Source organism: Arvicola amphibius, chromosome 4, assembly GCF_903992535.2.
Source record: "Arvicola amphibius chromosome 4, mArvAmp1.2, whole genome shotgun sequence".
In the NCBI taxonomy this organism is placed as follows: Eukaryota; Metazoa; Chordata; class Mammalia; order Rodentia; family Cricetidae; genus Arvicola; species Arvicola amphibius.
This window is the reverse complement of record NC_052050.1, coordinates 61,082,478-61,106,653: the sequence shown is the minus strand read 5'-3', so window position 1 is coordinate 61,106,653 and position 24,176 is coordinate 61,082,478. Positions and strand designations below refer to the sequence as shown.

The following is a 24,176-nucleotide window of genomic DNA, read 5'->3' as shown; positions in this document are numbered from 1 at the left end:
CATGTGTAGGCATGTTCCTACAGCAGTGCGCACGTGGAGGTCGAGGACAACTCTGGAATCTGTTCTTTCCACTTTATGTGGGGATTAAAATCAAGGAACTAAACTCAAGCTGAGCCATCACCAGTATGAGAAACTGTTTCTAAAATGTGTGTTGCACGTGTGTGCCTACATGCATGCATGTGGAGGCCAAAGGAAGGCCATGATTGTCTTCCCCACTGCTTTCTGCCTCACTGAGGGCTCTGCTGAACCACAGTTCACTACTTTGGCCAGGCTGGTTGGCCAGGAGCTCTGGGGAAGCACCTGTCTTTGCTGCGGTTAAAGGAACAGTGTTGTCCAGCTTTTTACACGGAAGCTGGGCATTTAAGCTTAGGTCTTTCTGCTTGCTCTTACTCACTAAAGAGCAAATTTACTGTGCTTTAATATAACCACACTTCCCCAGCACTCACCATCCTTGTAGAGGGGCTAGTTCAGTGACTTCTATACAAGGTGTAATGGGGCTAGGAACAAAATCCAAACATCTCTGTAGAGTTCCTGAAGATGTTCCAAGAAGAAAGGGGCTATCTGAATGATTCCGGGGGTAAAGGCACTGGCAATCAACAATCTGAGTTCATTCCCCAGAACCCACAAGGTAGAAGAATAACTCTCCCAAATACATACACATACAAAATAAAATATAATTTACCAAAAAAATTATAAAAGGGAGAAAGCCTCAAGACGGCACACCAGAGGTAGAAGGCTGAAGAACCAACACAGCATCTCAGTTCCCAACCCACTGCCACCAAAACACAGGAAATTCTAATGTTTAGTATAGCTCTCACTTACTTTCCCAACCAATTATTTCTATTGACAATTAATGTATCATTAAAACCTTTGCAGTAGCTGGGCTATGGTAGCACACGCCCTTAATCCCAGCAGTCAAGAGGCAGAGGTAGACGGATCTTTGAGTTTAAGGCCAGCATAGTCTACAGAGCGAGTTCCAAGAGAGCCAGTGCGGCTACACAGAAAAACCCTGTCTTGAAAAACTGAAACCAAAACCAAAGCCGGGCGGTGGTGGCGCACACCTTTAATCCCAGCACTCAGGAGGCAGAAGCAGGTGGACCTCTGAGTTCGAGGCCAGCATGATCTACATAGCGAGTTCCAGCAGGTCCCAAAGCTACAGAGAAACCCTATCTTGAAAACAAAAACAAAAAACCAAAACCAAACCCTTTGCAGAGGGGGGAAAGTGATAGAGAGCACATATTATAACATTCAAGGGATTAGAACAAAAAAGTAACTTTAATGTAATAACAATAATCTGAGGATAAATAAATCCACAACAGACTCTAAAGTTTGATTTTTTTTCTTTCTTTGCAGACTGGTTTTCTGAAAGCAATAGGGCTGAAGATGTTAAAACTGAATTTCTGAATGTCCAGGTGGAACCGGCGTGGGACTGGCATGGTACTTCCTGCTGCCCTCTTCACACTCGCCAGGCCAAGGTGACAATTCTGTTAACTCAGGATGGGCGTTAGTTTCAAGAGTAACTGGAGGGCTTGTTTCCTGAATCATCTTCTTGTGAGCCCATACTCTGTGAGGGGAAGGCAAATTGGTGTGCTTGTGATCACCTCTATCATAGAGGACTCTTGTGAAGGCAGGCATGCCGGCTACTTAGCCTGTCTCTCTTGCAGGAAAGCCACCCTGCAACAGGCAACGTGGGCCTTCCATAGCTACACTCACAGGAAGGTCCTGACATATCTTACCAAGCACCTCTGTGAATTTATGGGTACTAGTTTTTAACAACAGTGAACACTGTTTAATAAATGAAACCAAGTTCTTAATGTGGTAGTATCCCTCCTCCCCCACCTGTTTCCAATGAGGAGAACCCTATTTACCTTTTGAACAAACTGGGGATTCACTGTGATCTCCTGGTCCATGGCCTTCAGCCGCTCATCCAGCTCTATGCACTTTAGCATCTGTACAAGAGGCATATATAACCATGGTTAACAAGGGGCTTTGGTTAGTCACTTCCTCTATAACTGCCTATTAGTAGAGGGCTAGAGACTCACAGTCATCGATCTGAAACCCCTCAGCTAAGAGGTTCTGAAGTCAAAATATTTGAATCCTAAAAGTAAATACATATACTACATACTACCCAATACCCCAGAGTTGAAACAATACCTGCAAACCCATTAACATCTTCCTCACTGAAACCGATTTTACACACACACACACACACACACACACACATTTAGAGTATATTTGTGTACACATGTTAGCATAAGCTCATAGGCCATGGTGCATATGTGGAGGTCAGAGGAAAACATGCAGGTGTCAGGATCTCTCCTTCTACCATGTAGGTGCCAGGAACTGAATGGTCAGGCTTGGTGGCACAAGTCTTTACCCCCATCCTGATAGTCCCAAACTAAGATAATATTTTAGGTGACATTGATATCCATGAATTATAAAAAAAAGTAATAAAGTTCTACTTTCTACTATGTGTTATTTTTTTTAGGATTCCTGGAATTTTTTTAAAATATGTATGAGTACTCAAGTGCACTAAGTGAACCATGTTTACACAGTACCTGCAGAGGTAAAAAGAAAGCATCAGACCCCCTAAAGCTGGGATTACAGATGGTTGCAAGCTGCCTTATGGGTGCTGGGAACAAAACCAGCGCTCTTAACCTCTGAGCAATCTCTTCAGCCCTATCCTGGGAATTTTGCTGTTGGATCTGTTGTTTTCAGTCTTCCTATGTAGTCCAGATTGGCCTCAGACTCACAATCATCTGCCTCCCAAGCACCAGAATTAAAGGAACAGGCAGCCATGCAGAGCCAGCTTTAATTTATACAATGTGATTTCACTCATTTCCTTCCTCCAAGGTAAGAATAGGGTCCAGATGAACCAACTCATTCCAAATCAACCTTCAAGAGCAGCAGGCCTCACACACAGGGCAGCCTATGACTGTGCACTATGTTGCTAACACAGTATCCCTCCTCTAGATGCCCAGGTATTGCTGCTGCTGACATGGGAGAGGCCTTCGGGTCTCCCACCTCAACGTCCACAGAAACAAGTCCACACACTGGCAGTCAGGCACAGGTTAAACAGTAGATCCCTGGAATGTTTTTGGAGTTACAAGTAGGTTTTGGTAATCTACTTGAGAAATCTAATCTATCATTTACTATAGTCATCCAATCAATCGAGAGGAGTGTCCAGCAGTCACTTTTGAGATTACCACTGTAGGAGTTGCGTCAACTGGCTGGGAACTGCCTGTAAAAGATCATCCTGGAGCACAGGAGCATTTCCAACACAGCGGCTCTATCACCTATCAAATATGCCCAAACCAAGCAGCATGCTTACCTCTTGATCAATGTTATGAAGCATGGCTGGGTTATTGTATTTTTCAGGATTATCATGGAAACTGACCATACCATCCTTTTGATTGATACTTGCAAAAATTTCCCCATCTTCTATCTAAAAAAGAAAGAAAAAAGGAGACCACCAAAGTTTAGACCAGACACAGAATATACAGAGATATAGTGATATAACCAAAGGTCCAAAACAATGCATAAACCTTGCTGTGTCACCCAGACACACACACCTCAAACTTGTGATCCTTCTGTCTCAGACTCTGGGATCTAGGATCATAGGCCTGGCTACTTAAGGAAAGTCACAAAAGCAGTAGCAAACCCAAGTCCTGATGGCTATTCTGATCCCTAAAAATTGCTCCACAGTATGTTTTGTTTTCAGACAAGGTATCATTCCATAGGCCGGGCTGACTGCAACCCACTACCCATTAGGAAACCCTCTAGCTACATCACATAGCAATCCTCCTGCTTTAAGCTCCTGACTGCTAGGATTACAGCAAGAGCCACTGTGCCCAGCTTTCCAGTGGGATTACTGTTTGGCCCACTTGTGAACAATGGAACCAAACTGCTAAAATGACCTTTTTCCTTGGAAGGGACAGTAGATGTGAGGTTAATGCGACAGTTGTTCCAGCCCAGAGCATACTACTTAGAATTCAGAGTTCTCTAACAACAGACGTTATTGCAGACTCAAATTGTATCTGGGCTGTGTTTCACCACAACAGTACTTTCTGTAACAACCAGAATAGAAAATGACCTAAATGGCCACATAGTTAGAATGTAAGGGCACAGTATAATACTACAGCCTCAAAACAGATCAACTACAAATACACCTACGTGCATGGTTCTTGCAAAGCAGGCATTATACACCCTTTTGTTTAAAGCTTGAAACAAACACAACTAAATAAGCTGTTGGAAGTTGGAGCATCACTGAACTTTCTAGCTACGGATAGGGCTGGAAGCTGATGGTTAAATTCTGTCCCTTCATGGACATCTTCACCTTTTAAAAATGTGTGTAGTGGGGGCTGGAGCAATGGTTCAGTGTTTAAGAGCACTGGTTGGTCTTCCAGAGAACCCAACTTAAATACGCAGCATCCACAAGATGGCTCACAACAGTCTAGAACTCCAGTCTGGAGGGATCCAAAGCCCTCTTCCAGGGGCACTGGAGGCACATGGTGCAAAGACACACACACAGGCAAACCACCCTCACATAAAATAAATTTTAAAAGAGAAAATGTGTGCAGTGGAAGACCCATTTAAGTGAACCTATAGGTACATTACTAGTAAAATGGTAGCTTAAGAACCCTGCCTCACCAGCCTGTCATTCAGGGCTGCTAAATCTTTCTTTAAAGTTTGTTTTATGTGTATGTCTGTGTAAGTGTATGCCAAAAGCCAGTCAGAGTCACAGGCAGTTATGAGGTGCCAGACATGAGTGCTGAGAACTGAACCGAGATCTTCCAGAAGAGCAACAAGCGCTCTAAACCGCTGAACCACATCTCTCACCTTAAACCTTTCTGCTTTAAGCTGGCTGCCAAACGTGACAGTCTGTCCTAGTGCTTCGTCAGTGCTACTGCACATGGAGTCAGACTGATGCTGCCCACAAGGAGGTATGGGACTCGAATGAAGTCAACAATGCCAGAGAACACTGATACAGCTACTATTTTTTTGGACAAAACTTTCTTGATGTTGAGGGTGTTTCAGCATACTACTTATAGTCAGATGATCCTCTCACAGATCAGCATACAGCACTGCTTTGTCTACAGGGTGAAACTATTTGGAGAGCAGAAATGTTAGGAAGTAAGGCCTAGTGGGGGATCCTGGAGTGTATCTTTGAAGGGGATTGTGTAACCCCAGTCTTTTTCTGCTGGCTTGCTCCTTACATATGTTCCTATCATGATGTGCCAACCTCACCAAAGGCCGGACCAATGAGAACGCCTCATGCTGGACCCCAATGTCCATATCATGCTCTTCTCTCTATAAAGTTACTTGTCTCATACACTTCCCTGCAGCAATGCAGCCACGGCTAGGAAACAGACCAAAATGTAACAGTGGTTGATTTTGAATATCCACTTTTTAAAAACCTCATTTTTTCCATAATGAACACCCACTGCTTTTAAGAACAAAAATCCACTAGTCAGAACTTTTAACACACTTACCATGTGGAGAACGTATTTTTCTGCCTCCTGAGGTCCAGACAATTGTACACGACTCGCCATATCTTGTAACGATAGTGTTAAAAAGGTCTGGAAGTCAGAAGTAAATTAATCACATATAGAAATGAAAAAATAAGTATGTACTGATGTGTTCTGCATTATTTCCATTGCTTTATAAGATAAATTTTCCTTTGTGATAATGACTTGTGGCTCACTGACTAAGGTGCCACTGTCAACCTGACAGCCTGAGTTCAGTCCCGACACTCATGGCAGGAGACAGCTGGGTCCCATGTGCTGTTCTCCACATGCTCTCCACCCATGTGCACAGGTACATACACATCAAAAAAAAAAAAAAAAAAAAAAAAAAAAAAGGTTAATTTTTAAGAATAACTTGGCCGGGTGGTGGTGGCACATGCCTTTCATCTCAGCACTCAGAAGACAGAGACAGGAGAATATCTGTGAGCTTGAGGCCATGGTCTACAGAGTGAGTTCCAGGATAGCCAGGGCTACACAGAGAAACCCTGTCCGGAAAAACAAACAAAGCAAAGAACCAAAGAAAGAACGAAAGAAAGAAAGAACGAAAGAACGAACAAACGAACGAAAGAAAGAAAGAAAGAGAAAGAGAGAGAGAGAAAGAAAGAAAGAACTTGAAATTAAGGAAACCAGTGATCTCAGCTGTCACGCTCTAAGAGTTAATGAGAAACAGTTAATTCCCTACACACGTGTAGTACTTTCAGAAGTAAGAAAAAAGTCAAGTCTCCGAAGGCAGAAATAAGAAAGAGGGCTATGCAAATGTGGAAAAGGAAATCAAAGGGACATTCTCACAGGAAAATGCTCATTCTATCATCATTAGGAAAACCTAAGTAAAACTATACTAAGGCTGCATTTTCCACTGGGCTAGTAGGAGAGGGCCGGCAGTATCTGTGATACAGGCTTAGGTTGCTATGGGAAGAAGCTCAGTACATGCTGAGGGAAAGAAGGAGAGACTGGCAAGCTCCTTATTATAAATAATTGTATTTACAAACACACAGAGAAGAGATGGAAGAGGCATCTAAAATCTAATGTCCAGTCAGGCATGTTTAAACACACCTTTACTCCCACACTCAGGAGGATGAGACAGGTGGAACTCTGTGAGTTCAAGGCTAGCCTGGTCTCTTTAGCAAGTTCTAGGCCAGAGACGGATATACAGTAAGGCCTGTCTCAAAAAAACAAAACAACCAACCAATGTCCAGGCACAGCGAGAGAAAAGTAACCCCTCTCTGATGGGTGTGGCAGATAAACCACATCCAACAATTCCTGTACCTTGGGACAAAGGCACAGGATTCCATCACTAACATGGTCTATCTGCTGAGGCCTCTATGACAGCTTCTTTCTGATTTTCCATTAAGAATGAGGCTTCCTTAACTAGAAACTCCCTTCTCTTTTCTGCTGTTATTCTGGCATTAGGACTTGATGCCAAGTGTTGCTACCACTGTCAGAGATCTGCCCGCCTAACTTTACAGTGGTCCCCCTCTAGATGCCCTGCAGGGTGCTCATGAACTCAGTATTTATGACCTACCATGAACTGGCACATGAAGGAACCAGGACACAATCAGTTAGGAAACACGTCTCAGCTCTGGCCCACAACTTTAAGATCCTCCTTATTTGATCAAATTTCTTTCTTAAAATTTTTATTTTTCCCTTGTGTGCTTATTTTGTTCCAGATCATCCTATCTTAACTAGAAAACACTTTACTATACTGCTACTTCAAAAGTACAAGCAATGCCTCCATACATTAGACTGATTTTCTTCTCTGCTTTGAGACAGGGTTTCACTATGTAGCCCTGGCTAGCCTTGAACTCAAGATCTGCTTACCTCTGCCTTCCAAGTGCTGGGGTCACAGGTATGTGCACCATACCCAGCCATATTCGGTTTAAGCTCTTTTGCCTAGGTGACAGGCTACATCTGCTTCTGAACTTTTATGAGTTGTTTTTCTTTGTCACATTCTTCATTTTCCTCTTACAAATTAACTTCTTACCAATTCTCTGCTGACTTCTTTAAGTCAAGAAGTTATCACCATTCTTTCTACTGTCTAGACTATGGAGAGGAATTCCTTGCTTAAGTGATAGCTCCTCAATCCCTCGTCACCTCCAGACCTGTGGCCCCAATGGCCTGTTCACCTCCACTTGCCCAATTCCCCACTCTGCTTCTTTTGCATGCACCATCACTTCCTGCTGCCAGGCATCCTGGCTACAGTCTGATTTCGCTCCTACAACTTTTCCTACCACTGATGATGCAGGCAGAGTTGGGGAATAGGACCCCATCATCTTACCAGCTGTCACTGCCAGGCTGTGAGCAGACCCAAGAGTCAAGTGCTATTTAAGTTTCTCTTAGTAAAATTACTATTACTTGCAGCATACACTTTTTTAAAAATAACTTTTATTTTATGTGTGTTTCTGTCTTGCTTGCATATATATAAGTGTGAAGGTGCCAGGTCCCCTGAAATTGGAGTTACAGACAGTCGTGAGCTGCAGTGTGGGTGCTGGGAATTGAACGTGGGTCCTTTGAAAGAATAACCAGTGCTCTTAATCACTAAACCATCTCATCTCTCCAGCCCTAGCATACACTTTTTTAGCAGGGAATTTAAATTTATATGCTTCTCTTCACAGTTCAAACACCTAATAAAGAGCATATTTCTTTCTTCTTCTTTTCCCCTTGAGTCTCGCTATGCTGTTCAGGTTAGCCTCACGAAACCCCTCCCCCATCAGTCTTCTTAAGCAGCTAGGACTACACACACACACCATCAGACCCAGGAGGCATTTCTTATCCTCAGAAACCTTGAACACAAAAATTAAGGTTAGGACATAGTAGACCATACCTGTAAATCTAGCACTCTGGAGTTTAAGGCAGGAGGATCATGAGTTTAAGGCCCACTTGGGCAACATAGCAAAATCCTATCTAAAGAAATAAAAAGTTCCTTACATCCTATGACCTAACCACATGTGGCTCATCTAACCCTGGCCTAAATAATAATGTCAGTCTTCTCAAGCCTAAACAGAGATCAGCACAGCCTGAGAAATTCAAGGCCAGCGATTGCTAGCCGCCCGCCATTCCCACTTGGAACTGATGACCCCCTCAGGGCTACTTCTCTGCCTCCCAGTGTAGCCGTATCGCCTACCTTTCTTCCTCTTCACCTGCTCCTCTTCTCAAATACCCTGCTCTAGCCCTGAAAAGACCAAAAGGTATCAATCAAACTCTTTCTAAGAACCCAGCTGCAACAGATTCTCTCTTAGTGTAGAAATCCTGCCACACTTTATCCTGTACCTGCTTCCTCTGTGCTGAAAAGGGAAAGAAAAGGAACCAGGTCCAAGGACAACCAGATCCACCACCGGGGGAAAGCACTTGCCTCACCTTTGTTAGCCTCTGAATGTTCTTCTTATAGAGAGATGACAGGCACTGCTTCACCAGGCCCATGTTGTTGTCTCGAGTAAAAGTTTCACTGTGCTTGTTCACCAGGTTCCGGAGCTCAGACGGGTTATTGGTTGAGTAAACTTGTGCTAACTCATGGTACGCGTTGCTGAGCGGCTAAAGGTTTGGGGTGAGAACGTAACGACAGCGTATGTTTTGAGAACACACAATGCATACTGTCATGAAGGTTCAGTTTAAAACAAATGCCTGTTCTTTAAGACCAAGGACAGAAATCCACTAAGGAGTAATTTATTACTAATAACTTATGAAGACCACATCTTTTCTCTATCAGTGGTTCTACTTTTTGTACTGGTAAGTTAAATGAGAAAAATGAAGGCAAAATTTTCATTATTCCCAACTACTTCTAACTTCATGCCCCCTACTAGGCACAATGGAACATTCACTCAGGAACTGGGCAAGAACGTGGAAGGATCCGAGCACCACCACCAGACAGAAACTGATTCAAATGCACCTCTGACTGGTCTTGTTCTTACCATTCACATTGTTGTTAGTTACTAATTCTTAGGAGTAGAACCCTTGAGCTATGAAGACAATCACTGTACAAAAGGCATTTCTCTAACAGCAGGTCTACTGTATGCTCAGGGATCACATGGCGCTCTGAGTACAGACGGCTGCCCTAAAAGGAACCCACCCATCACTTTCCTATGGTGCACTTTTAGCTACCTTCCCCCCTTTGAGAGGACAAGGCAGTCAGAGTCTTGAAAGTCATGAGGGGCTCTCAGGGAAAGTGCAGGTAGTCATTTGTCAACAAGCCAGCATAATTTCAGAATGATGTCCCTAAAATTGAGGGTCTTTTTTGTTACTTTTTTTGAGACAGGGTCTCTTTATGGAGCACCAGCTGTCCTGAACTCTCTATGTAGACCAGGCTGGCCTCAAATTCACAGAGTTCACTTGCCTCTGCCTCCTGAGTGCTAGGATTACAGATGTGCACTACCATACCCAGCCTTAAATTCCTGAGTGTTATGATAGTGGCATTATTACCAAAAGTACTGCTATCTCATACCTCTTTGTGACTGCTCAATTTAAAAAGAAGTCATAGCCAGGCAGTGGTGGGGCACACCTTTAATACCAGCACTTGGGAGACAGAGGCAGGTGGATCTCTGAGTTCAAGGCCAGCCTGGTCTACAGAGTTCCAGGAAAGTCAGGACTACACAGAGAAACCCTGTCTCCAAAAAAACAAAAACAAACAACAACAACAAAAAAGGAAAGACAGAAGGAAGGAAAGAAAGAGTCATGAGCATATGGTATTTATTTATTTTTGTAGAGCTGGAGATTGACCCTAAGGTCTTGAGCATGCTACAGGCCTGAGCTATGTTCCCAGCCCATATGTATATTTTTGTGCATGTGCCAAAATGAAGGCCAGAAACCCATCTTAAGTGTGATTTCTCAGGAGCTGTCCACTTGTTTTATGACACAAAATGTCTCACAAAGGTCCGAGATTCGCCTAAGGTCAGTGAGCCCCAGGATCCACTTGGTTTTGCCTGTTCAATTTTTAACATGGGTTCTAGGAATAAAACTCACGCAAAGCACTTTATCAACTAAGCTATCTCCCCAGCAATCTTTCTATATGCACTTAGAATAAACAAACAAACAAACAACAAAAAGCACTAGTTGTTTTTTTCAACCCTTGTCCCAAAGTCTGGCTGTCAGGAAGAACTGGAACAAGGCGGCATGTAAGCAGAGCTTCAGTGAGACGCCCAACATTTGAATAAACTAAAGTTCAATCAAATTAGAACTACATTCTCAGTATTTCGACTAAAATGTAATAAAGAAATATAACATACAAATCCACCCTCCATAAGAGCTTAAATACCTATAGTCTAAGTATAGAGCAAGGCCTGAAAATAGGCTTTATGAGACTGTACAAATTAATACAGAATGTAAGAAGATCACTTTTATTTGTAAACTTACCTTAATAAATCTACCCACAATTTGAGACGTGTATTTAGGCAGCTGTTGTACTTTGCCAAGTAATATCAAAGACACTAAAATATACTTTTTATAGGATTCCAACATGATATGGCTGACTGCCATGGCGGGAGTAGTAATGGCCTGGGCAAGAGAAGAATGGGTAGTGTGAAGAGATGGCACAAGGGAGCAGGGAATATGTACCTCTTCAATTATGTAATGACGAGACCAAAATGTCCATTTTTATTAAGATAGTTTTATTACTATTTATCAAAGGGCATATCTGTGAGTGTCTCTTTCTACCACGTGGGCACTTGGCCCAAACCCCATTCAGGAGGATGGGCAAGTGCCTTTACCTGTTGAGCCCTTATTGTCTTTCAAGTATTTTTAAAACAGGGGAGGGTGTGAACAGTCCCCAACTACCTCAAATTATGCAGCTGAGTTTCTTGCATTTGGGGAAATCGCATAGGTCAGTGCATCCCAAGTACAATATAGAAGCTTCACCCTGGGAAAGCCACCTTGATCATGCCAGGTTAAATATATAACACTTTTGTTTGTTTTTGAGATAGACACTTGCTATTTAGCCCATGGGTGTCCTGGAACTCAAGAAGTGCCTACTGAGCTCCTGTGTATATCAGCATTCATGGTTTGTGACAACTTTATTGATATATAACTCAGAGCACAAAATTTACACCTTTGAAGTATATAATTCAGTGGTGTCCACTACGTTTAGTAGGTTGCAATACAATTACCATTACCTAATTCCAGACTATTTCAACCCCCCCCCCCCCAAAAAAACCCTATTCATAAGTCATTGTTCACTTTCCTCCACAACCTCAGGCAACCATACTCTACTTTGTCTCTGGACTTGTTTGCTCTGATCACGTGTATAAATATGTGATCTTCTGTGACTGACTTCATTACCTTAAAAAGTGTTCCAATTTTGAGGCCAGTACCTCCCTTCTTTATGTGGTCAAATGAGTCCACAGTGTGGACATTCTTTAGCTGATGAATATTTTGTGTTGTTCCTATCTTTTCGTTTTACATGTTTTTATGTGGACAGTGTTTTTTATTTATCTTGAATATATTCTTAGGAACAAAACTGCTGCGTCTCATATTTAAAATTTAATTGTTTTTATGGTTTTTTTTTAGTGTTAGGGTTCAGCCCAGGACCTTGAATTTATAAGCAAGGCACTCTTCCATGAAACTGTGCCTTCAGATCCTAAGATTTATCTTAACTGCCAAACTCTTTCCCAAAATGCCTGTCATTCTACAATCCTGCCCACAAGCATGAGGGTTCTAAATCCCCGAATCCTTGCTAACACTCTTACTATCTTTTTAGACCTTAGCTTTCCTAGTATGCAGGAACCAGTAACACTCTGGTACTGTTTTCATCAAACAAGCTCCGAACCATATCACAGGCTTTAGAAAACTGATTACCTGCTCATAAAAGTAGAGTGCTCTTTCAAAGTTCTTCAGCCCCGTATAGATCATCCCTCCATAATAATAGTAGCACAGAAAGTGTTTTGCATCATAAGCTCCATTCTCTTTACAGATGTCCATCATATCCACATCAAGATATGGAAGGGCAGGTTTAAAGCACTTTGCTAGTAAACAAAGCTATAAAGAAATTTACATTAAATCATTTTAAATTTCACTATGGCAAATTTAGAAGAAAAATCAGATTCCAAAATTCTACAATAATACTATTTTGCTTTACAGCTAATTAATGACATATTAACACTGTTTCATTTCTTAATCTTCTAGAATAAAAAAAGTATTTCTTGATGGGTGTGGTTACTCACACCTGTAATCCTCTGCACTCAGGAGGCTGAAGAACTGCTGCAAATTCAAGGCCAGGCTGGGCTACAAAGTAAGATTCCATCAAAAAAGAAAAAGAAAAATGGTACAGGAGGTTCTTCTGTTTGTGTGTTGCTTTCATTGGTTGAATAAAGAGACTGCCTTGGCTTTTTGATAGGGCAGCCCTTAAGTGGGCGGAGTAGACAGAACAGAATGCTGGGAAGTAGGCAAGTATGGCAGATGCCATGAATCTCCGGCCCGAGACGGATGTAGGTTAGAATCTTGTCAGTAAGCCACAGTCACGTGGTGATACACAGATTTAGTAGAAATGAGTTAATCAAGATATCAGAGTTAGCCAGTAAGAGACTAAAGCTAATGGGCCAGGCAGTAATTTAATTAATACAATTTCTGTGTGATTATTTTGGGGTTAAGCTAGCCGGGCGGCGGGACGTGGCCCACTCCTCCTTACTACAGAAAAAGATAAAAACAAAATAATGAATTAAAAATACGAACACTAAGGTAGAACAAACCACAGATGAATTGAAAATCAGAATCAGTACCCACTCACCCACCCAACCCTTATGAGTTTCTAGATGAGTGAACAGTTGTGCCCATTTTCAATTCACTGGACTAGTGAAACAAAAACAGACCAGTATCGCCTTTAATCACTCAGCAGGCGGAGGCAGGTGCATCTCTGAATTCAAGGCCAGCCTGGGCTACAGAGAAAGCTCCAGGACACCCAGAGCTACAGAGAGAAACCCTGTCTCAAAAAACAAAACAAAAACAAAAAAAAAAGTGTGCAAATACAAAAAGCAAGCACACAAGGAAAGCAGTGTATCTTAAACAATGGCAACAGCAAAACGTCTGCAGACTCACTGAGCAGCCCACTTCTAAAAAATTAGACATAACCAGGTATTGTGGTGCACACCTTAATCCCAGTATTTGGAGGCAGATGCAGGCAATCTTTTGAGTTTGAGGCTAGTCTGGTGTACATAATGAGTTCCAGGACAGCTAGAGTTTATGCAGAGAGGCCATGTCTCAAAAAAATAAAAAAAATAAAAAATGAAAACATCCCAAAACAACAATAATCAAATCAAATAAAAAACAGATATATGCTATCCCTGTCACAAAAGCACTTTGAAAATTAAAGATGTAAAAAAAAATGAACATGTGTCGGAGATACTCCACACCACAAAACCTTCTACAGTCTAGTTCCATTGCAACCTGCTCAGATTACAGAATGTTGGGTAGCGTAATACAGATCAGATTCCTCTCCAAGATGCATTACATAGGAAAAAGCAAGACACAGAAGTCCAGGCATTACTGGGATTTGTAGACTTTTTAGGAAAAAGTGTGCACATACACTTGCTTGCATGTGTAAAGTATCACTAGAAGAAATGCACAAGAAAGTACTAAGAAGGTTTTCCCTAAAGAGAACTGTGGCTAGCAACAGTGGCAAGGAGACCTCATCATACATCCTTCCTTTTGGGGAGTCTTTTGGACTTGGAGGTACTTAGCATAAAATAAATAATATAATGTTTTAAGATATAAAACATCGCTTATATTTTTACTCTTAAGTTCGATAATTTATTGAACATAAAATTACTTAAATTTCAAAAAATGCAAAAACCATTATGATGACCCTATTGGTAAGCCCCTGTCTCCATATCTCAACCCCTATAACACATTCTCCACCCATTCTCTTGCTGAGCAAGCCCCCGGCAGCCTCACACCAGTGATAGGCATGAATCACGTCATTGCTGTATACCTGGCAGAGATCGGCATGTACTGAGGTCAGCTGGTTTGTATTCATCTGCATCTTGTCGATGGCTTGCTTGAGGATGCCAATTCCTCGAAGGGGCTGTCAGAAATGACATCTCTTTCAGATAAGTTCTCAAAGTTGGCAGCACATTGGATCTTATGTCGTCACTTACAAATAAAAAGCAACACTAATTGATAGGTTCCTTACATAGCAGTAAGGTTTCCATACTATGTCAGGAAATGTCTGCCTCTATTCTGACAGAAAGTGTTTTGATACGTTTCTTGGAATACTTAGATAATTTCAATATCCTATTTTAAATCAAACTTTCTCAGTTGGTAAAGTTCTTGCCATGGAAGTATCAGGATCTGAGTTCAATCCCCAGAACCTATGTAAAGCTGGAGGTGGCAGTACAAACCCAGAATTACAGCACTCAAGAGCCAGAGATTGTAGGCTCTCTCCGGCTTGCTAGCTAGCCGGTCCAGTCAGAGGGCCCTAAATCTGTGAAAGACTGTCTCAAAAAACAAGATAGACAGTGAATGAAGAAGACATCCAATGTCAACCTGTGACGTCCATACACACGGGCACGTGCACAAACATGTACACTAAACTAGAGTACTTTCCTAATAGTTAAACAAAGAGAACTTTTCTGCATCATTTACCACAGATTCACTGTAACTAAGAAGCTAAGCTTGTGAATGATGGTGCTGGTACGCTTTTCACAGAGATTATTAGCCCTAAAGACTGAATCTATAACCACGCATCACAAGCAGACTGCTTCCCACCCCAGTTAAAAACAACAGTTTCAGTCTCAAGCGAGGCACAACTCTCTGGTCAGAAGATGAGGCTCTAAGATACTACATAAATTTCTGGCTTTTTCAATAAAGAAGAGGCATGGTACCAGCTCTCCTCTCCTCTACCACTCAGTATCACCCACCCCCAAGATAGGAATCCTGTGTAGCCCAGATTAACCTTGAACTAGATATGCAGCCAACCTTGAATGCACAATCCTCCTGCCTCTACCTTCCAAGTGCTGGGACTACGAAATTTTGTTTGATTTTTTTTTTTTTTAATGTGTATAGGTTTTCTTCCTGCATGTATGTCTATGAACCACACGAGTGTCTGGTGCCCTTGGTGCCCTGGTGCCAGAAAAGGGTACTGGATGCCCTGGAACTGGAATTACATGCAGATGCTTAGAATCAAACCCAGTCCTCAGTCAGTTCTCTTAACCACTGAGTCATCTCTTTATCCCCACAGCTTCTAGCCAAACTGTTTAGTGCTCCTACAGAAAAACAAAGGCACCTTCTGTCTTCAGCCTCCTAGCTTTAAAGTTCATTTAAAATACACCCAAGTAATAATTTGTGTCAAAGGCAAAGAATAAGAACCATTCCAGGTGAAAACAAACTAAAGAAAAATAAGAGTATCAATCTATGCTCCGAGGTCTGAGAACATCAGCCATATATCTGGCCACATCTGGCCAGAATCTGTGGTTTCATGAGAGCACTTTCCTAACACCCATTTCAGACGCTGACCATCTTCATCGTGGTCCATGAGAAAGTCTAGAAAGCACCCACTGAAGGGTTTAAGATAAGGAATATCTACAACTGAATTTCCAATGGTGGGGGCAGAATGAACAAGCGCAGCAAAAGCACTAATATCTAGAAATCTAATAGCACATCAGAAGCCTTTATATTATCCCTTCAGCATTTTATAAGGTGAAAATCATAATTAAAGCTAAAAGGAAAAACAAAAAAATTGCATCATAATACAAAGGGCCCTAATTGGTAGTTTTTAGGTTTTTTTTTTCCTTCCTTTAGTACTGGGTATGGAGCCAAGGACCTCAGACATGCCAAGCATCTACTCTACCACTGAGCCACATCTCCAGACCAGACTCACAGTTTTAAAAACAATCATCACCAGCAGTCACCTCCCTGGAGGCATCACATCTAGCCAAGGGCTGCTCTCAAAGCATCACACATATTGGGATGTTTAGTACTGAACCTAGACTTTTACTATACAGGTTCATGAGTCAAACACACTCTTTAACAGAACTAGAATACTTGAACAACATTTCTTACCTGTTTTCTTTCCACAAGTGCATTTGTTAGCTGATGGCAAAGCCCAGCAACTAGATGCAACAATAACAAAAACAATAACAAATATTGAAAATATAAACACTGCAAACAGAAATACATTCAGAAAGGGAAAGTATTATTAGCTTACACGTATCTGTTGCATATCGAATGTGCTCGCCATTACAAGTACTAATGAAAAGCTGAACCTGTGAGAACAGTGTTTCAAAGTCAGGAACACTGGGCATTGAAAACTTCACAAACCTAAAATGGGGAGAAAAAGAAACAAGTTACCTTATATTTCATACAGTAAAGAATAGAAACAACTTAAGCCTGAAGTCCACTCTGCCTCTGTAAAATTAAGCACCAAAGGGCTTGGAGAGATGGCTTAATGGTTAAAAGCACTTGCTACTCTTTTTTTTTTTTTGAAGATTTATTTATTATGTATATAGTGTTCTGCCTACATGTGTCCCTACAGGCCAGTAAATGGCACCAGATCTCATTATGTGGTTGGAAGCCAACATGTGGTTGATGGGAACTGAACTCAAGATCTCTGGAAAAGCAGTCAGTGTTCTTAACTGCTGAGCCATCTCTCCAGCCTCCACTCGTTATTCTTACAGAGGACCTAGGTTCAATTTCCAGCACCTACATGATAGCTCATAATCATAACTTCATTTTTAGGGGATCTGGTGCAATTTTCCGATCTTGATAGGCATCTAGAATGCAAGTGGTACACATATACACAAGCAGGTAAAACATTCATACAAAATAAAAAAATAAATAAATATTTTTTTAAAAAAAACAAGCTGGGCAGTGGTGGCACACTCCTTTAATCCCAGCACTTGGAAGTCAGAGGCAGGTGGGTCTCCGAGTTCCAGACCAGTCTGGTCTACAGAGCGAGTTCCAGGACAGCTGGGGCTACACAGAGAAACCCTGTCTTGACAAACAAAAAACAAACAAACAAACAAACAAATCAGTTGCTCAGGCTGTTGAAGTGCTCAGCAGGTAAAGGCACTTGCGGTCAAGTCTGACAGCCTGAATGTGATGCCCAGAGTAACATGGTGGAAGGAGGGAACCAACTGTGGTAACTATACATGTGGGACAGACATATGTGCCCCTCCTCCACACATGAAGAAAATAAAATGCACATATAGTTTTTAAAAATCTGTTGTTGCTTTTCCTGTTTTGGAGAGAATGTACTCAAGTAAGGCAAAGAGAAGGCTGAGGCAGTAGCTCAGGTTCAAGATGCTGTGGCCAGTTTAATACCCTTTCTACCTAGAAAACTGGAAGAACTAGCGAGTAGGCAAAATAAGAAAGAGGGGCAGACATAACAGGAAGCACTAGATGACCCATCTTGAGTAACCAGGGAGATGATCCACTGGTTGACGTGAAACAGACTTTCAGACAGGCTCGCAGAGAATTTCAGGAGAGAAAGCTGCCACCCCTAGGGCACTAAGCAAACTTCATGATCTTTTAGAACAATAACTATTGAAGTTAATTTGAAGAAAAATGATTGATTCACCTATACCTAAATTTTAGTTTGCCTACTTTCATCTATACAGTACTACTTAACGATGTCCCTTTATTCTTTGTAGTTATAATGCCAGAACCATTTTCACAATTGTCAATGGAGCACTGTGATTTCCTAATAAAAAGCAGCAGCTCCAGGCTCCACATTCCGTAAGTGAAAGAATACAGAGTTAAGCAAAGCTTCAGACACAAGCTCAGGTTCTTTCCATACAATCTACATGTAACTAACATATAGTGGTGAGACACACATAGCATCAAAATGTTTTCATGGTTATAGGCATTAGCACTAGAGAGACTAAGGCAGGAAGATGGCGAGTTCAGGACAAGCCTGTACTGAAAAAAATGGGTCAGTGGGATGGCTCAGAGGGTAAGGGTGCTTACAGCCAAGGCTGAGGGCTGAGCTTGATCCCTGAAACCACACACTAGGAAAGAACCAATTCCCACAAGTTGTCTCTAACCCTCTGAACATACATGTAAGCACACACAATTACCTGTAAAAAATGTTTTTCATATATCTTAAATATGTACACTATTTGCTCTTGCATATCAGTAAGAAAAAATACAGCTCTTAAAAATTTAAAAAAAATACATAATTCCTACTGTGACCAGGGCCAGATGTTTATTATTTTAAACACTCCAACATCTCCATTTGTGTATACAACAACAAAACAAATTCTGTGAGACACCATCACAAGGAACTCGAGTTACAATAGGTTTATGTCACTAGCTGCAGTCCACCATACCCTATTCTACCACTCTTCTCGTTTTCTAAGTTAGAAAACGTGACTAAGTCTTGGGATCACATGAATAAAATACTGAGATAAATGTAAATTATGATGCCTACAGTTGTAAAAGCCAGTCCTTTTTTGTTTTGTTTTTTGAAACAGGGTTTCTCTGTAGCTTTGGAGCCTGTCCTGGAACTTGCTCTGTAGACCAGGCTGGTCTCGAACTCACAGAGATCCACCTGCCTCTGCCTCCCGAGTGCTGGGATTAAAGGCGTGTGCCACCACCGCCCGGCCTGCCAGTAATTTTTCAGAAGAAATTTCTAAGGGAGAAAATGACTCAGAGGTTAAGAACACTTTCTGTTCCTGCAGAGGACCTTAGTTCAGTTCCCAACACCCATGTCAACGGGCTCACAGCTGCTTTTGACTCCAGCTCCTCTCCTGCCTTCTAAGGGCATCCCACAACATGCAAACATAAATTTTTTAAAAAATTAAAGAAAATTTCAAATTTGTAAAAATACAAAGAGTCAAAATGATAAAACTGGAAGCTGGAAAGGTCACTCAGCAGTTAAGAGAACTTGTTTCTCTTGCAGAGCCTGGGTTAGGTTTAGTACCCACATGGTGGCTCACAACCACCCATAACTCCAGCTTCAGGGGAATGCAATGCCCTCTCCTGACTCTTGTGTGTACCAGGAATATGTACATGTCCATAAATGTAAGCAAAATACTCATATACATAAAATCAATGAATATTGGCCACGTGGTGGTGGTGGACGTCTTTAATCCCAAAACTTAGGAGGCAGAGGCAAGAGAATTTTTGTGAATTTGGAGCCAGCCTCATCTACAAAGTGAGTTCTACAACAGAGCTATTACACACAGAAACCCAGTTTCGAAAAACCTAAAAGTCAATAGTCAATAAATCTTTCAAAAATGATAAGACTGGAGCCAGGTGTCGTGGTATATGTTAATTCCAGCACTCAGAGGAAGAGGCAGGTGGATCTCTTGGTTTGAGGCCAACCTGGTCTACACAGTGACCGAGAGAACCTGTCTTCAAACAAACATGAATCTGAACAAAATATAATAAGCAATGATTTGCTCAAATAAAATACACACACACACATACACAAGAAAAAGTGCAGACTGTAACAAGCACAAAACCATAAAAGAAAAAAATGCCCCTTACAGAACAGCAAGGACACCCAAGGAGTGTTCCTGAACATCTAGAGCCCCAAGCACAGTGTCCAAGTGAGACAAGTTCTTCGCAAGGAGTTCTCCACTCTTGTTGATCAACTCACAGAGCTGAGTCATTTGCCCTGCAAAACAGAACACGAGCATTTTCAGTTAGGGTACTAACCAAACTAAAGAACTCTAACCAAACTTCCTCCTAAAAGCTAAAGTGCTTAAAGATATTATTATTATCATTATTATTATTATTATTATTATTATTAATTTGGAACAAGATTTCTCTATGTGACAGCCTTGGCTATCCTGGAACTCTTTCTGTAGCCCAGGCTTGCCTTGAACTCACAGAGATCCACCTGCCTCTGTCTCCTGAGTGCTGGGATTAAAGGCATGCACCTTAAAGAGGCTTTGTTATGTCTTCCTGTACTTGAAGAACGGCCAGAACAAGCAACTTGCCCATGCCTCAAAACTCAGATTGTCAGAGAAAACACTTTCCAGTTCCCTCTGGTATCCAGAAAACACCTCTGGTCCCCAAACCAGAAGTACCATGTTACTGTCACTACCTCTCCTACAACCAAACAATACTTAATTTTATTCCCTAAATCCCTCAGCTCTACTCCTTTCCCTTTCATATCTGAATTTGAATTTTATCATTTCTTGTAGGGAAAGAGACATCATCTGAAAGCTATGCCTACTTAGATCTTTATTCCAAATTCTACTTATTGTGTAAATTTAATCAAATTACACCAAAGGCTTTAAGAAATCCAAACATGCCTTTAATCCCAGTACTTGGGAGGCAGAGACAGGTGGATCTCTGGGATCTCTAAGAGTGTGAGGCTTGCCTGATTTACAGAGTGAGTTCCCGGACAGTCAGAGCTACACAGAGAAACCCTATCTCAAAAAAGAAAGAAAAGAGAAATCCAAACACTTCATCTCAACTTCCAGAGTCAACTTAGTAATTGGTTTCTGCAATTTCTCTAGCCATGCCTCCTACTATTCCTTCAACCCCATTCTGCAGACACACCAAGCCAAGAAAATCAACAGTCCACATTCCCTCCTCTTTGTGCTTCTCTACCTACTGTCTTCCATTGCTACCCAACTTACCTCCCATTCCACTGTCAGCTTAGGCCATCTCTGAGCTCACACCATATTCCATGCCCATGACTAAACTGACTACCTGTCCTCTCTGTGCTCTCACTGAACTACAAGGGATTGTGGTGGCCAGGTAATTCAAAGTAAACACAATGTACGGGACAATGATACTCTGCTTTGAGAATAACATACCTACTAGCAGCCAAGCAATAGCTTGTTGAATTACTCTCCAAAGGGACCAAAAAAAAAAAAAAAAAAAATAAGTCCCACTTGATAGTGTTATAGTGCAGCTGGGTGTGATGACATGTCTTTAATATGAGCACTCAGGAGGCAAAGGCAGGTGGGTCTCTGTTAATTTCAGGTCAGCCAGGATTACATAGTGAGATCCACCTCCAAAACAAACAAAAACATAAGTGCGTGTTTAGAGACAGCATGTTTATAATACAAAATATAATACAGAAACTTCTACTCTCCATTCAGATTCTATACTGCAGTCACCCTTATCTTTCCTCAGAAGCAACTCAGTGTTACCAATGAATGCCCTACATATCCTTGTAGAGATAGTCCACATGTATAGGAATGCTTGCCTGTTAGGAAAAATTATTTTAAGATGTGTTTATACTGCATTTGTTTAACTCTGTGAAGGTGTGATTCTTTGCCTGTCTAAAATACCTGATGGTCTAAAAATAAAAAAAAAAAAAAAAAAAAAAAAAAAAAAAAAAAAAAGAGCTGAACAGCCAATAGCGAGGCAGGAGCAAGGAGAGAGGCAGGGCTGACAGGCAAAGAGGAAGAGAAGAACAACCCAGGGGTCAGCCACCCAACTACACAGCAAGCCACAAAGAAGTAAGATATACAGAAGAAAAGGAAAAAGCACAGAAGCCAAAGGTACATAGGATAATTTAAGACAAGCTGGCCAGAAACAAGTCAAACTAAGGCCGGGCATTCATAACTAAGAATAAGTCTCTGTGTGTGATTTACTTGGGAGCTGGGTGGTGGGCCCTCCAAAAGCAAGAGTAAGACATCATACAATACTTGCTCACGATGCATGCAATTTTTCTCTTTATTCACAGAGATGTCTGTGTCATGTACACTATTAAGCATCTTGTCCGTTATTGAATGATGCCCTCAGATTCCTTTTCAGTTCCTAAAAAGTAAATGCACTTTTCTTTCTACAGCTGCACAGGAGGCCGTTTGTATGGCTGTGCTACACTTAACTTTTTTCTTTTCCCAAGACAGGGTTTCTCTGTTTAACTAGCTGTCCTGGAACTCACTCTGTAAACCAGGCTGGCCTCAAACTCAGGAGATCCTCTTGCCTCTGCCTTCCGAGTGCTTCACCACCAACCGGCTGGTATAATTTTAATTGTACGTATGTGCGTCTGTATGTGGGTATGTGCACCTAAGTGAAGGTGCCCAAGGAGAACTGAAGAGGGTACTGGGTTTTCGGTCCCCTGGAGCTGATGTTACAAACAGCTGCGAGTCCACTAACATCGCTAGGAACAGCACTCAGGTTCTCTGAAGGGTAGTGTTCTCCAGCCCCGCTTAATTAACTTGCTCATTTAGAGAAGGGGGTCTCACTATATAGTGCTAACTAGCCTTGAACTCTAGAGCCACCTACCCCTGCCCCCACACAGCACACTCCCATCACGCTCCCACTTCACTTTTAGTCTTTGTGCGGTATGGATAAATGATAGATTTAAAAAACAAAGCAAAATTCACAGTATGTAGCTGGCCTGTGAGCTTCATTCCAGCAATGATAAAAGGAAAATGAGAATTACTATTTATTATGAGTGGTTCCATACATATCATTTAAACCTTATAACAGCACCCCCGGCACAAACCTCACAGAAATTTCCAGACTATGTCAACAACAGCTTGTAGTCATACTTATTGTAGCCCATGAGAAGCAATGTCTCAAGCATTTTTATTTGCTCTCTCCACTCAATTCCCTCAACTCTATTGAGGAGAGATCACATTTTTCTTAAGATTATGTATGTTCAAGTGATGGGATGAATGAACCAGACAGTATGTAAATTAAGAAAAAAAATAAAGTAACAATTCTACGCCCTAGAAATGGAGTCCGACAAGCGAGAGCTCCCTTGCAGTTCGGCACGACCAAAATAGGAGCGGAGGATTCCGAGCGTGCGCTGCCGGCCAGCCAAGGCCCAAGCCTCGGAGCCAAGGAGCCCAGAAAGGGTTCCCCTCCAGCCGCTCCAGAGGCCTGGACAGGGTAGCCAGATCGGCAGGACCGACAGGGAGCTAGGCCAATCGCCGAAAAGAAAGGATGGGCAAGGGACCAATGGGTGCTCCGAAATGCCCAGAGCGGAAGTCACGCCCCCAAACTGTCAAGCGGCGCACGGTGGCAGAGGCCCGAAAGCCAGGGGGAGGGGAGGGCAGGGGACGGCCAGGGAGGGCGGGGGGAGGGGAAAGTAAGTGCCCAGAGCCCGAGATTGGGGAAGGCGCCGGCGGTAACGACAGCGCCCGACAGCACGAGGAGTGCAGCTCGCCGCCGTGCGCCCCAACCCTAGGTACCGAGGCCCGAGCAGGCCCAGGAGGAAAGGCTAGAGCTAAGGGCGGTCCCAGCATCCGCACCGGCGCCACGGCACGCAGGTCCAGCCCCGCGCCACAGGCCTTACCTTGAGCTGAGAGCTGTCGGACACTGTTCACGAACTGCTCCAGGGCGGACGCCATGTTTCCCCGCTGGTGGCCCAAGCCGCAGAGGTGGCTCGCGCGGGAAAAGGCGGCCGCTCTAGGAGGAGGGGCCCCTTCGACCCACCAAAGCCTGGAGGAAGGCACGTCACTTCCGCCGGCCAAGCTCCGCGAGATCTCACCTGGCTAAGGAACCCCGCCCTCCTGTCTCCATGGAAACAGTTCCGCTAGTCGCCGTTAGTTACTTTCCCTCACACGCCTCCCGTGCCGTGTACTCGTGAAATCTCATCTAGCATTAAGTGGAAATAATCAAGAAAGGAAGGAACATTTGGGTCCAGTTTTGCTACAAATGGCCAAACATTTTTCACCTAGCTACATACTTCCAATACAGCTTAATTGTCACTCCCGGGAGGTTTTTTTTCTATGAGGACTTAGGCTGGAGTTAGTTGGACTGGGTTTAGAACCGTTTTTAACCACTTAGCAGCTGTGTGATTGAGTGGCTAGCTAG

General features: G+C 42.4%; 1 protein-coding gene and 1 pseudogene across 1 annotated transcript; both read right to left on the bottom strand.

Annotated features, from left to right (window-relative positions):
• Positions 1–1,256: 1,256 nt before the first annotated feature.
• Positions 1,257–23,810, bottom strand: Cops3 (COP9 signalosome subunit 3). The gene is made up of 12 exons (XM_038326922.1): positions 23,656–23,810; positions 19,932–20,061; positions 16,648–16,760; positions 16,503–16,552; positions 14,434–14,526; positions 12,306–12,485; positions 10,869–11,009; positions 8,880–9,053; positions 5,493–5,579; positions 3,332–3,445; positions 1,869–1,949; positions 1,257–1,564 (listed from the first exon to the last, which is right to left on the bottom strand). Exons 1-12 carry the CDS (start codon positions 23,708–23,710, stop codon positions 1,511–1,513), a joined length of 1,272 nt encoding a protein of 423 aa, XP_038182850.1. The 5' UTR covers positions 23,711–23,810; the 3' UTR covers positions 1,257–1,510.
• On the bottom strand, positions 11,259–11,406 carry LOC119813891 (annotated as a pseudogene).
• Positions 23,811–24,176: the final 366 nt, after the last annotated feature.